At 45.2% G+C, this 13,629-nt stretch overlaps 1 protein-coding gene across 3 annotated transcripts in view; it reads right to left on the bottom strand.

The window, feature by feature from the left end:
• Positions 1–8,780: 8,780 nt before the first annotated feature.
• The window catches only part of LOC139229690 (carnitine O-acetyltransferase-like), a 61,460-nt gene continuing 56,611 nt past the window's right edge, over positions 8,781–13,629 (bottom strand). For all 3 annotated transcript variants that reach the window (XM_070861215.1, XM_070861212.1, XM_070861213.1), the window contains one exon: positions 8,781–9,519. In XM_070861215.1, the coding sequence (XP_070717316.1) occupies positions 9,304–9,519 (216 nt within the window). In that variant the 3' untranslated portion in view covers positions 8,781–9,303. The remainder of the gene's footprint in view (positions 9,520–13,629) is intronic.

A 13,629-nucleotide genomic window follows, 5' to 3' on the forward strand; every position in this document is an offset into this window, starting at 1 on the left:
AAGAGATTAATGTGCAAAGTTAAAGCACATGGGATTGGGGGTAGTGTGCTGATGTGGATTGAGAACTGGTTGTCAGACAGGAAGCAAAGAGTAGGAGTAAATGGATACTTTTTAGAATGGCAGGCAGTGATTAGTGGGGTACCGCAAGGTTCTGTGCTGGGGCCCCAGCTGTTTACATTGTACATTAATGATTTAGACGAGGGGATTAAATGTAGTATCTCCAAATTTGCGGATGACACTACGTTGGGTGGCAGTGTGAGCTGCGAGGAGGCTGCAGAGTGACTTGGATAGGTTAGGTGAGTGGGCAAATGCATGGCAGATGAAGTATAATGTGGATAAATGTGAGGTTATCCACTTTGGTGGTAAAAACAGAGAGACAGACTATTATCTGAATGGTGACAGATTAGGAAAAGGGGAGGTGCAACGAGACCTGGGTGTCATGGTACATCAGTCATTGAAGGTTGGCATGCAGGTACAGCAGGCGGTTAAGAAAGCAAATGGCATGTTGGCCTTCATAGCGAGGGGATTTGAGTACAGGGGCAGGGAGGTGTTGCCAAAGTTGTACAGGGCCTTGGTGAGGCCACACCTGGAGTATTGTGTACAGTTTTGGTCTCCTAACTTGAGGAAGGACATTCTTGCTATTGAGGGAGTGCAGCGAAGATTCACCAGACTGATTCCCGGGATGGTGGGACTGACCTATCAAGAAAGACTGGATCAACTGGGCTTGTATTCACTGGAGTTCAGAAGAATGGTAGGGGACCTCATAGAAACGTTTAAAATTCTGACGGGTTTAGACAGGTTAGATGCAGGAAGAATGCTCCCAATGTTGGGGAAGTCCAGAACCAGGGGTCATAGTCTAAGGATAAGGGGTAAGCCATTTAGGACCGAGATGAGGAGAAAGTTCTTCACCCAGAGAGTGATGAACCTGTGGAATTCTCTACCACAGAAAGTAGTTGAGGCCAATTCACTAAATATATTCAAAAGGGAGTTAGATGAAGTCCTTACTACTCGGGGGATCAAGGGGTATGGTGAGAAAGCAGGAAGGGGGTACTGAAGCTGCATGTTCAGCCATGAACTCATTGAATGGCGGTGCAGGCTAGAAGGGCTGAATGGCCTACTCCTGCACCTATTTTCTATGTTTCTATGTAAATCCCTCCATGGCCTCGCCCCTCCCTATCTCTGTAATCTCCTCCAGCCCCACAACCCCCCGAGATGTCAGCTCTCCTCTAATTCTGCCCTCCTGACCATCCCTGATTATAATCGCTCAACCATCAGTGGCCGTGCCTTCGGCTGCCTGGGCCCCAAGCTCTGGAACTCCCTCCCTAAACCTCTTCGCCTCTCTACCTCTCTTTCCTCCTTCAGGACACTCCCTAAAATGTATCTCTTTCCTGCCGTAATTTCTACTTCTGCGGCTTAGTGTCAAATTTTTATCGCATAATACTCCTGTGAAACGCCTTGGGACATTTCACTGCGTTAAAATCACTATATAAATACAAGTTGTTGTTATTTCCATTATAAACCAGTGAGCGGCCTGCGGGGAACCACCAGACCGCTGCGCAGTCGTGCAGTTTAGCGGGAACTCTGCCCATAGCCCTATAAATTTTTTACCTTCAAGTATTTATCCAATTGCCTTTTGATATTGACTCGGCTTCCACCACCCTTTCAGGCAGTGCATCCCAGATTGCTGAGTGAAAAAATATTTTCTCATGTCACCCCTGGTTCTTTTGCTGAGGCGTGAGTCCGGGGTCGGCGAGAGGCCTACAAAAGGCCGCGAGAGGCGTGAGTCCGGGGTCGTCGAGAGTCGTACTTGTGCAGCTACGGGGAGAAGGCAAAAAAGAAGTAGAAAGAAACAGAAAGGTAACGTCACAGCCTAGGGGGTAAGTGATTGGCTGGTGATTGGTGAGTAGTTTTTCTTTTTCTTTTTTATATTAGTCAGTAACTTTTAACATTGTTGTTGCCAATTTAAGTGTATCTAAGGGTTAAGTCATGGCAAGAGAGCTCGGTCGGGTGTTATGCTCCTCCTGTACCATGTGGGAACTCAGGGACACTTCCGGTGTCCCTGACGACTACGTGTGCGGGAAGTGTATCCGCCTCGAGCTCCTGACGGTCCGCGTTGCGGAATTGGAACTGAGGGTGGATTCACTCGGGAGCATCCACGATGCTGAGAATGACGTGAGTATCATGTGTAGTGAGTTGGTCTTACCGCAGGAGAAGGGTCCACAGCCAGATAGGGAATGGAAGACCAGCAGGAAGAGTAGTGCAAGGAAGGTAGTGCAGGGGTCCCCTGTGGTCATCCCCCTGCAAAACATATACACTGCTTTGAGTACTATTGGGGGGGATGACTCATCAGGGGAGGGCAGCAGCAGCCAAGTTCATGGCACCTTGGCTGGCTCTGCTGCACAGGAGGGCAGGAAAAAGAGTGGGAGCGCGATAGTGATAGGGGATTCAATGGTGAGGGGAATAGATAGGCGTTTCTGCGGCCGCAACCGAGACTCCAGGATGGTATGTTGCCTCCCTGGTGCAAGGGTCAAGGATGTCTCGGAGCGGGTGCAGGACATTCTGAAATGGGAGGGAGAACAGCCAGTTGTCGTGGTGCACATTGGTACCAACGACATAGGTTTAAAAAAAGGGATGAGGTCCAATGAAACGAATTTAAGGAGCTAGGAACTAAATTAAAAAGTAGGACCTCAAAAGTAGTAATCTCGGGATTGCTACCAGTGCCACGTGCTAGTCAGAGTAGGAATCGCAGGATAGCGCAGATGAATACGTGGCTTGAGCAGTGGTGCAGCAGGGAGGGATTCAAATTCCTGGGGCATTGGAACCGGTTCTGGGGGAGGTGGGACCAGTACAAACCGGACGGTCTGCACCTGGGCAGGACCGGAACCAATGACCTTGGGGGAGTGTTTGCTAGTGCTGTTGGGGAGAAGTTAAACTAATATGGCAGGGGGATGGGAACCAATGCAGGGAGACAGGGGGAGACAAAAAGGAGGCAAAAGCAAAAGACAGAAAGGAGATGAGGAAAAGTGGAGGGCAGAGAAACCCAAGGCAAAGAACAAAAAGGTCCATTGTACAGCAAAATTCTAAAAGGACAAAGGGTGTTAAAAAAAACAAGCCTGAAGGCTTTGTGTCTTAATGCAAGGAGAATCTGCAATAAGGTGGATGAATTAACTGTGCAAATAGATGTTAACAAATATGATGTGATTGGGATTACGGAGACGTGGCTCCAGGATGATCAGGGCTGGGAACTCAACATCCAGGGGTATTCAACATTCAGGAAAGATAGAATAAAAGGAAAAGGAGGTGAGGTAGCATTGCTGGTTAAAGAGGAGATTAATGCAATAGTTAGGAAAGACATTAGCTTGGATGATGTGGAATCTATATGGGTAGAGCTGCAGAACACCAAAGGGCAAAAAACGTTAGTGGGAGTTGTGGACAGACCTCCAAACAGTAGTAGTGATGTTGGGGAGGGCATCAAACAGGAAATTAGGGGTGCTAGCAATAAAGGTGCAGCAGTTATAATGGGTGACTTTAATATGCACATAGATTGGGCTAGCCAAACTGGAAGCAATACGGTGGAGGAGGATTTCCTGGAGTGCATAAGGGATGGTTTTCTAGACCAATATGTCGAGGAACCAACTAGGGGGAGGCCATCTTAGACTGGGTGTTGTGTAATGAGAGAGGATTAATTAGCAATCTCATTGTGCGAAGCCCCTTGGGGAAGAGTGACCATAATATGGTGGAATTCTGCATTAGGATGGAGAATGAAACAGTTAATTCAGAGACCATGGTCCAGAACTTAAAGAAGGGTAACTTTGAAGGCATGAGGCGTGAATTGGCTAGGATAGATTGGCGAATGATACTTAAGGGGTTGACTGTGGATGGGCAATGGCAGACATTTAGAGACCGCATGGATGAATTACAACAATTGTACATTCCTGTCTGGCGTAAAAATAAAAAAGGGAAGGTGGCTCAACCGTGGCTATCAAGGGAAATCAGGGATAGTATTAAAGTCAAGGAAATGGCATACAAATGGGCCAGAAATAGCAGCGAACCCGGGGACTGGGAGAAATTTAGAATTCAGCAGAGGAGGACAAAGGGTTTGATTAGGGCAGGGAAAATGGAGTATGAGAAGAAGCTTGCAGGGAACATTAAGGCGGATTGCAAAAGGTTCTATAGGTATGTAAAGAGAAAAAGAGAAACGTAGGTCCCCTGCAGTCAGAATCAGGGGAAGTCATAACGGGGAACAAAGAAATGGCAGACCAATTGAACAAGTACTTTGGTTCGGTATTCACTAAGGAGGACACAAACAATCTTCCGGATATAAAAGGGGTCAGAGGGTCTAGTAACGAGGAGGAACTGAGGGAAATCTTTATTAGTCGGGAAATTGTGTTGGGGAAATTGATGGGATTGAAGGCCGATAAATCCCCAGGGCCTGATGGACTGCATCCCAGAGTACTTAAGGAGGTGGCCTTGGAAATAGCGGATGCATTGACAGTCATTTTCCAACATTCTATTGACTCTGGATCAGTTCCTATCGAGTGGAGGGTAGCCAATGTAACCCCACTTTTTAAAAAAGGAGGGAAGAGAGAAAACAGGGAATTATAGACCGGTCAGCCTGACCTCAGTAGTGGGTAAAATGATGGAATCAATTATTAAGGATGTCATAGCAGCGCATTTGGAAAATGGTGACATGATAGGTCCAAGTCAGCATGGATTTGTGAAAGGGAAATCATGCTTGACAAATCTTCTGGAATTTTTTGAGGATGTTTCCAGTAAAGTGGACAAAGGAGAACCAGTTGATGTGGTATATTTGGACTTTCAGAAGGCTTTCGAGAAGGTCCCACACAAGAGATTAATGTGCAAAGTTAAAGCACATGGGATTGGGGGTAGTGTGTTGACGTGGATTGAGAACTGGTTGTCAGACAGGAAGCAAAGAGTAGGAGTAAATGGGTACTTTTCAGAATGGCAGGCAGTGACTAGTGGGGTACCGCAAGGTTCTGTGCTGGGGCCCCAGCTGTTTACACTGTACATTAATGATTTAGACGAGGGGATTAAATGTAGTATCTCCAAATTTGCGGATGACACTAAGTTGGGTGGCAGTGTGAGCTGCGAGGAGGATGCTATGAGGCTGCAGTGACTTGGATAGGTTAGGTGAGTGGGCAAATGAATGGCAGATGAAGTATAATGTGGATAAATGTGAGGTTATCCACTTTGGTGGTAAAAACAGAGAGACAGACTATTATCTGAATGGTGACAGATTAGGAAAAGGGGAGGTGCAACAAGACCTGGGTGTCATGGTACATCAGTCATTGAAGGTTGGCATGCAGGTACAGCAGGCGGTTAAGAAAGCAAATGGCATGTTGGCCTTCATAGCGAGGGGATTTGAGTACAGGGGCAGGGAGGTGTTGCCAAAGTTGTACAGGGCCTTGGTGAGGCCACACCTGGAGTATTGTGTACAGTTTTGGTCTCCTAACTTGAGGAAGGACATTCTTGCTATTGAGGGAGTGCAGCGAAGATTCACCAGACTGATTCCCGGGATGGTGGGACTGACCTATCAAGAAAGACTGGATCAACTGGGCTTGTATTCATTGGAGTTCAGAAGAATGAGAGGGGACCTCATAGAAACGTTTAAAATTCTGACGGGTTTAGATAGGTTAGATGCAGGAAGATTATTCCCAATGTTGGGGAAGTCCAGAACCAGGGGTCACAGTCTAAGGATAAGGGGTAAGCCATTTAGGACCGAGATGAGGAGAAACTTCTTCACCCAGAGAGTGGTGAACCTGTGGAATTCTCTACCACAGAAAGTAGTTGAGGCCAATTCACTAAATATATTCAAAAGGGAGTTAGATGAAGTCCTTACTACTCGGGGGAATCAAGGGGTATGGCGAGAAAGCAGGAAGCGGGTACTGAAGTTTCATGTTCAGCCATGAACTCATTGAATGGCGGTGCAGGCTAGAAGGGCTGAATGGCCTACTTCTGCACCTATTTTCTATGTTTCTATGTTTCTAATAAAGACATTTATCAGCCTATGTTTCCAATTATCTGCCCCATCGCAACATTGGACACCAGGGATGGCTGTTTGTCCCTGGCATTCAGCTTTATTAAGGGCAGCACATTTCTTATTCAGGCAGAAATTTCTAGAAGAGCAGAATTCAATGAAGCCCAAAACCAGTTCAATGTTCATGAGCCCTCTTTCAAATAGTTTCCTTTCTGGAAACTTCCTGCTGTTTATGAAACTTAAAACATCCTAATTTTAAAAGAGAACCTGTCTTCATTTCATAAATGGAGAAAAGATTGGAGCAATCTTTTTCAGTATTATGTCACTTTTGCGTGCAGCGACACCCCTTTCTCCTTCCTGAAGGTGGTGACTTACGCTGGTCGACAGTTTCCACACTTTGAAGAATCCACCAGCATTTTACCATTGACCAGAAACTTAACTTGTCCCGCCACATAAATACTGTGGCTACAAGAGCAGGTCAGAGGCTGGACATTCTACGGCAAGTATCTCACCTCCTGACTCCCCAAAGCCTTTCCACCATCTACAAGGCACAAGTCAGGACTGTGATGGAATATTCCCAACTTGCCTGGATGAATGCAGTTCCAACAACAGTCAAGAAACTCGAAACCATCCAGGACAAAGCAGCCCGCTTGATTGGCACCCGTTCCACCACCTTAAACATTCACATCCTCCACCACCAGCGTACCGTGCCTGCAGTGTGTGCCATCTACAAGATGCACTGCAGCAACTCACCAAGGCTTCTTCGACAAAATCTTCCAAACAGCAACCTCTACCACCTAGAAGGGTAAGGACAGCAGGGGCCTGGGAACGCCATCACCTGCAAGTTCCCCACCAACTCGCCCGAACTTGAAAATATATTGACATTCTTTCATTATCATTGGGTGAAAATCCTGAAACTCCCTCCCTAACAGCACAATAGGAGTACCTTCACCACACTGACTGCAGCGGTTCAAGGTGGAGGTTCACCACCACATTCTCAAGGGTAATTAGGAATGGGCAATAAATGCTGGCCTTGCGAGTGATGCCCATATCCCAGGAATGAATTTTTTTTTAAAAACTTCATCCATCCAACTTGTCTTCAGGTATCAGCCTTGAAAATGAGCAAGCGAAGTCATTCAACTTGCACTCATGTATACTCTCCAATAGAGGTCACTGGATGAAGATCAGGAGAGAGCACAGAGGCTGATTTCCCCATAGCATCCCGAGGGTCACTGTGACCAGCTGTAACACCCTCACCACTGCGCCAGCTGTGGTCAGCTAAATCAACACACATTAGGCGTTGAAACTTATGGTTTCTTGTGTTCAGAACTACACCTTGCAGTGCACTGAGAAAACTTTACAATAATACTTTTCAACGCCAATAGTATCATCAAAAATTAAATGTTTTGAAACAAAGTTTTCAAACACACTAAAATTTTTTGTTTAAATGAAGATCTTGCACGAGGGAATTAAGACTTTATATTCTGGCTAACACCTAACCTGGCTTCAGCGTGAGTATTGTGGACAATTCTGGGGACCACACCTCAGAAGGATGTAAAGACCTTAGAAAGGGTGCAGAGGAGCTTTACCAGGATGTTAACAGGGATGAGGAACTTCAGTTATGAGGAGAGGTTGGAAAAGGTAGGACTTCTTCTTGGAAAAGAGGTTAAGAGGCGAGGTAGTAGGGGTTTTCAAGAAGTTTCGATACCGAATAGATAATGAAAATTAATTTTCTCTGGCGATTGGGTCAATAACCAGCAGTTATAGATTTAAAATCATTGATAAAAGATCTGGAGGGGAGATGATAATTTTTTTCACTGAGAGTTGTCGAGATCTGGAATGCTCTACTTGAAAAGGTGGATGAAACAGATTCCATATCTAATTTTAAAAGGGAGTTGGACAGATATTTACAGGTTACAGACATAAAACAGGCTGAGACGAAACACGATTGCTTTTTCAAAGAGCCAGCACAGGCATGATGGGCTGAGTGGCTTCCTTCGGTGCTGTAAGTGTCTGATTCTATAAAGCTTCCAGCAAAGCACAGAAAAGGGAGCGACAGCAAATTAGAGCGAGACGACTCGGTGAGCTACAGCTATGCAAAGTGCTTCAGGTTAAAAACGTCTCCTCCTGGGCCGCAGGATATTTGTTCAGGATGGAACAAGCTTACAACCTTGTGACTTGAAGCCAAGCTCTATTTCACCAGTTATTTTCGATTTCACATTTCCATTGAAAAACAGAAAAATCATTAAAATTAGATGCCAGTAAAATATATGGGGAAGAGAAAAAACTAGTTGCAAGAAACTATTTATTTGAAATGTTGTTACATCTCAACACTTTTTGTTAATAGTAGAATAGTGTTCACAATATTGGCAAGAACTAATATACCCCAGCATAGCAATGTGTCTGCATATTTGTATGAGACAATATACTTCAAAGTCGAACAGTGTTACTGAGCAAACTATTTGAGACATTCCATGGTGACTATTTTTCACCACCTTTGGGATTCAGCTTCAAATTTAACCCAAATACATAGGATGACATTCTCAGTGGCTGGTCAAGCTCCAAAGTAATGGCAGCGACAATCCAGAACCCAGTACAGTGGTATTCACAAGAAAAAATGTTACTGCAAGCAAAATGTGAAATCTGAGAGGGCTGGTAGCGGAGATACGAGTGGTGTGTGGAACCTGGCAACATATCAGAATAGAGTAGTGTACAGTGCTAGGCTAGATCTTCACTGTACTGTGGATGTGAGAGATAATCATGGGATGCAAAAACATGTACATAAAGATAACAAAAGACAAATCATTGTATTTAATGTAAAGCTGTAACAGGCTTATATTGCACGCGTATACTGTCCTATACAGTGAAATTAGTACCTTCTCTCATAGCAGACGCAGTCATCAATTCAATTACGAAAGGGAGTCCAACAGAGATAAAAAAATGAAGTCCATCTCTTACGTCCACACACATACGCCTCATTTGGAACATATAAATGCAAATGCAAGACACACATTTTTTACTATACAAATGACAACTTGGGTTTCCTCAGACACATTATCGGAACAAGGACATTACACTTTGACCTTTGACTACTGGGACTGAAAGCAGATTCTTGGTCTTAAACAGCCTCCAGCATCTTACAAATAGGCTTTATAGTGGGTACCGACTAACAATTCAGTTGTTGGGACATCTGGATCGGAGAGTCATGTGCCTGAACCAACCAATTTGGTTCAATTTCCAAGGTGACATCTCAATAAAAGGCTGCATCATGCTCCCCGTACAGGAGAATTACTTTTCTGATTTTCCTATGCAGTCTGACTAGATGTCTCTAAAACTAAGTTTTGCATGTCCATCAGAGCAACCTCCAGAGATTTTGAAAACCATTCTGCATTAGTCTCTTCACAGCAGTTGAAGGCAGAGACAGAGAAATTTATATGATCTTCTAGGGGATTGTACCAGACGCCATATCCATCTGGCACCATGGGACCGAAACACATCACGCAGTCCGTTCTGGCGGGCACCTATACAGGAGAAAAGGTTCAACAATGAGGCCAATCTTTCAACATCAAAACAGTTATTACATGCATTACATGTAAAATAATTACCTCCACTTCTACCAGCCTAACCAGTTTGGACTCTGCCAGCTCAGGAAACTGAAACTACACCTTGTTAACCCCACCCCATCCTCACAGCTTTACTTCTGACCCAGACAGTACAATGTGTCAGAGATTGAGCCTAGGTCAAAGTGTCTGATCCTGGATGGCTACAGAGGCTGTAAGTATTAATCAGACTGGATTGCAGTTTGTTCAGTAAATCAGACCAGCCAAAGCTCATAAGTCAGAGAGGAACAAAAGGTGATCGATATGAGGTGCATTGGTTGGGTTGTGGTTAGCAAAATGCCGTATGAATGAACGTGCACAGCTCAATATACAAATGTCGAGTTCTCTTCATCAAAGCAGAAAGCTGCTAGCATTCAAATTAGGCACAGGCATCGACAAGGAAGGGCGGTACCTTGGACTGCAACTCGATACCAGTGCCATGGTGAGATTTATCTGAACTTGACTCTGTTCAGAGTCGGAAGGTTATAGGTCCAAGCTCCGCTCCCAGAACCAAACCCATAATCTAGGCCGACAGTGCAGAACCCACTAAATACTATGCTGGACTGTCAGTGGGGCCATCCTTCAGGTGAGATGTGAATTCAAGTCCTCATCTGCCTGCTCCAGAGATTCAAGAAGAATAGCTGTTGCTCACAATACCCTGGTCAACATTACCCCTTCCATGAATACCACCAAAAATAGATTACTGGTCATTCACCTCAATCCTGTTTGTGGGACCATGTTTTGCACAAAATGCCTGCTGCATTGAAATTAATTCACTGTATGCTCTGAGACATAAATGCAAGACTTTCTTTTCCTACACAGCTTGAAAGAGTGCATCTGATGGCACCCAACTTCTGCTGCCCCCCAAATGTACCTGGCCAGAAATGTTGCAACACTTCCAGACCAGTTTTACACCACAAGAACATTATAGCCGAGATTTCTTGTTCATTTATAGCCAATCAAAAAATTAGCTCCACATTCACCGTCTGCGCACGTACTGAGGCTGAACTCCAGGACATAGTCGATGTTTATACTGAGGCTTACGAAAGCATAGGCCTTACGCTAAATATCAGTAAGACAAAGGGCCTCCACCAGCCTGTCCACGCTGAACAAGAAATCTCGGCTATAATGTTCTTGTGGTGTAAAACTGGTCTGGAAGTGTTGCAACATTTCTGGCCAGGTACATTTGGAGGGCAGCAGAAGTTGGGTGCCATCAGATGCACTCTTTCAAGCTGTGTAGGAAAAGAAAGTCTTGCATTTATGTCTCAGTGCATACAGTGAATTAATTTCAATGCAGCAGGCATTTTGTGCAAAACATGGTCCCACAAACAGGATTGAGGTGAATGACCAGTAATCTATTTTTGGTGGTATTCGTGGAAGGGGTAATGCCCCCCAGTCATCAAGATCCACGGCGCGGCCCTGGATAATGTGGACCATTTCCCTTATCTCGGGAGCCTCCTATCAACGGGATCGGGCATGGACGACGAGATGCAGCACCACCTCCAGTACGCCAGTGCAGCCTTCGGCCGCCTGAGGAAAAGAGTGTTTGAAGACCAGGCCCTCAAAACTGCCAACAAGCTCATGGTCTACAGGGCTATAGTAATACCCACCTCCAGTATGGCTCAGAAACATGGATCATAGAAACATAGAAACATAGAAAATAGGTGCAGGAGCAGGCCATTCAGCCCTTCTAGCCTGCACCGCCATTCAACGAGTTCATGGCTGAACATGAAACTTCAGTACCCACTTCCTGCTTTCACGCCATACCCCTTGATCCCCCGAGTAGTAAGGACTTCATCTAACTCCCTTTTGAATATATTTAGTGAATTGGCCTCAACTACTTCCTGTGGTAGAGAATTCCACAGGTTCACCACTCTCTGGGTGAAGAAGTTTCTCCTTATCTCGGTCCTAAATGGCTTACCCCTTATCCTTAGACTGTGACCCCTGGTTCTGGACTTCCCCAACATTGGGAACATTCTTCCTGCATCCAACCTGTCCAAACCCGTCAGAATTTTAAACGTTTCTATGAGGTCCCCTCTCACTCTTCTGAACTCCAGTGAATACAAGCCCAGTTGATCCAGTCTTTCTTGATAGGTCAGTCCCACCATCCCGGGAATCAGTCTGGTGAATCTTCGCTGCACTCCCTCAATAGCAAGTATGTCCTTCCTCAAGTTAGGAGACCAAAACTGTACACAATACTCCAGGTGTGGCCTCACCAAGGCCCTGTACAACTGTAGCAACACCTCCCTGCCCCTGTACTCAAATCCCCTCGCTATGAAGGCCAACATGCCATTTGCTTTCTTAACCGCCTGCTGTACCTGCATGCCAACCTTCAATGACTGATGTACCATGACACCCAGGTCTCGTTGCACCTTCCCTTTTCCTAATCTGTCACCATTCAGATAATAGTCTGTCTCTCTGTTTTTACCACCAAAGTGGATAACCTCACATTTATCCACATTATTCTTCATCTGCCACGCATTTGCCCACTCACCTAACCTATCCAAGTCACTCTGTAGCCTCATAGCATCCTCCTCGCAGCTCACACTGCCACCCAACTTAGTGTCATCCGCAAATTTGGAGATACTACATTTAATCCCCTCGTCTAAATCATTAATGTACAATGTAAACAGCTGGGGCCCCAGCACAGAACCCTGCGGTACCCCACTAGTCACTGCCTGCCATTCCGAAAAGTACCCATTTACTCCTACTCTTTGCTTCCTGTCTGACAACCAGTTCTCAATCCACGTCAGCACACTACCCCCAATCCCATGTGCTTTAACTTTGCACATTAATCTCCTGTGTGGGACCTTGTCGAAAGCCTTCTGAAAGTCCAAATATACCACATCAACTGGTACTCCTTTGTCCACTTTATTGGAAACATCCTCAAAAAATTCCAGAAGATTTGTCAAGCATGATCTCCCTTTCACAAATCCATGCTGACTTGGACCTATCATGTCACCATTTTCCAAATGCGCTGCTATGACATCCTTAATAATTGATTCCATCATTTTACCCACTACTGAGGTCAGGCTGACCGGTCTATAATTCCCTGCTTTCTCTCTCCCTCCTTTTTTAAAAAGTGGGGTTACATTGGCTACCCTCCACTCGATAGGAACTGATCCAGAGTCAATGGAATGTTGGAAAATGACTGTCAATGCATCCGCTATTTCCAAGGCCACCTCCTTAAGTACTCTGGGATGCAGTCCATCAGGCCCTGGGGATTTATCAGCCTTCAATCCCATCAATTTCCCCAACACAATTTCCCGACTAATAAAGATTTCCCTCAGTTCCTCCTCCTTAGTAGACCCTCTGACCACTTTTATATCCGGAAGGTTGTTTGTGTCCTCCTTAGTGAATACTGAACCAAAGTACTTGTTCAATTGGTCTGCCATTTCTTTGTTCCCCGTCATGACTTCCCCTGATTCTGACTGCAGGGGACCTACGTTTGTCTTTACTAACCTTTTTCTCTTTACATACCTATAGAAACTTTTGCAATCCGCCTTAATGTTCCCTGCAAGCTTCTTCTCGTACTCCATTTTCCCTGCCCTAATCAAACCCTTTGTCCTCCTCTGCTGAATTCTAAATTTCTCCCAGTCCCCGGGTTCGCTGCTATTTCTGGCCCATTTGTATGCCATTTCCTTGGCTTTAATACTATCCCTGATTTCCCTAGATAGCCACGGTTGAGCCACCTTCCCTTTTTTATTTTTACGCCAGACAGGAATGTACAATTGTTGTAATTCATCCATGCGTTCTCTAAAAGTCTGCCATTGCCCATCCACAGTCAACCCCTTAAGTATCATTAGCCAATCTATTTTAGCCAATTCATGCCTCATACCTTCAAAGTTACCCTTCTTTAAGTTCTGGACCATGGTCTCTGAATTAACTGTTTCATTCTCCATCCTAATGCAGAATTCCACCATATTATGGTCACTCTTCCCCAAGGGGCCTCGCACAATGAGATTGCTAATTAATCCTCTCTCATTACACAACACCCAGTCTAAGATGGCCTCCCCCCTAGTTGGTTCCTCG

The sequence above is a fragment of the Pristiophorus japonicus genome, chromosome 19, assembly GCF_044704955.1.
Source record: "Pristiophorus japonicus isolate sPriJap1 chromosome 19, sPriJap1.hap1, whole genome shotgun sequence".
Classification (NCBI taxonomy): domain Eukaryota; kingdom Metazoa; phylum Chordata; class Chondrichthyes; family Pristiophoridae; genus Pristiophorus; species Pristiophorus japonicus.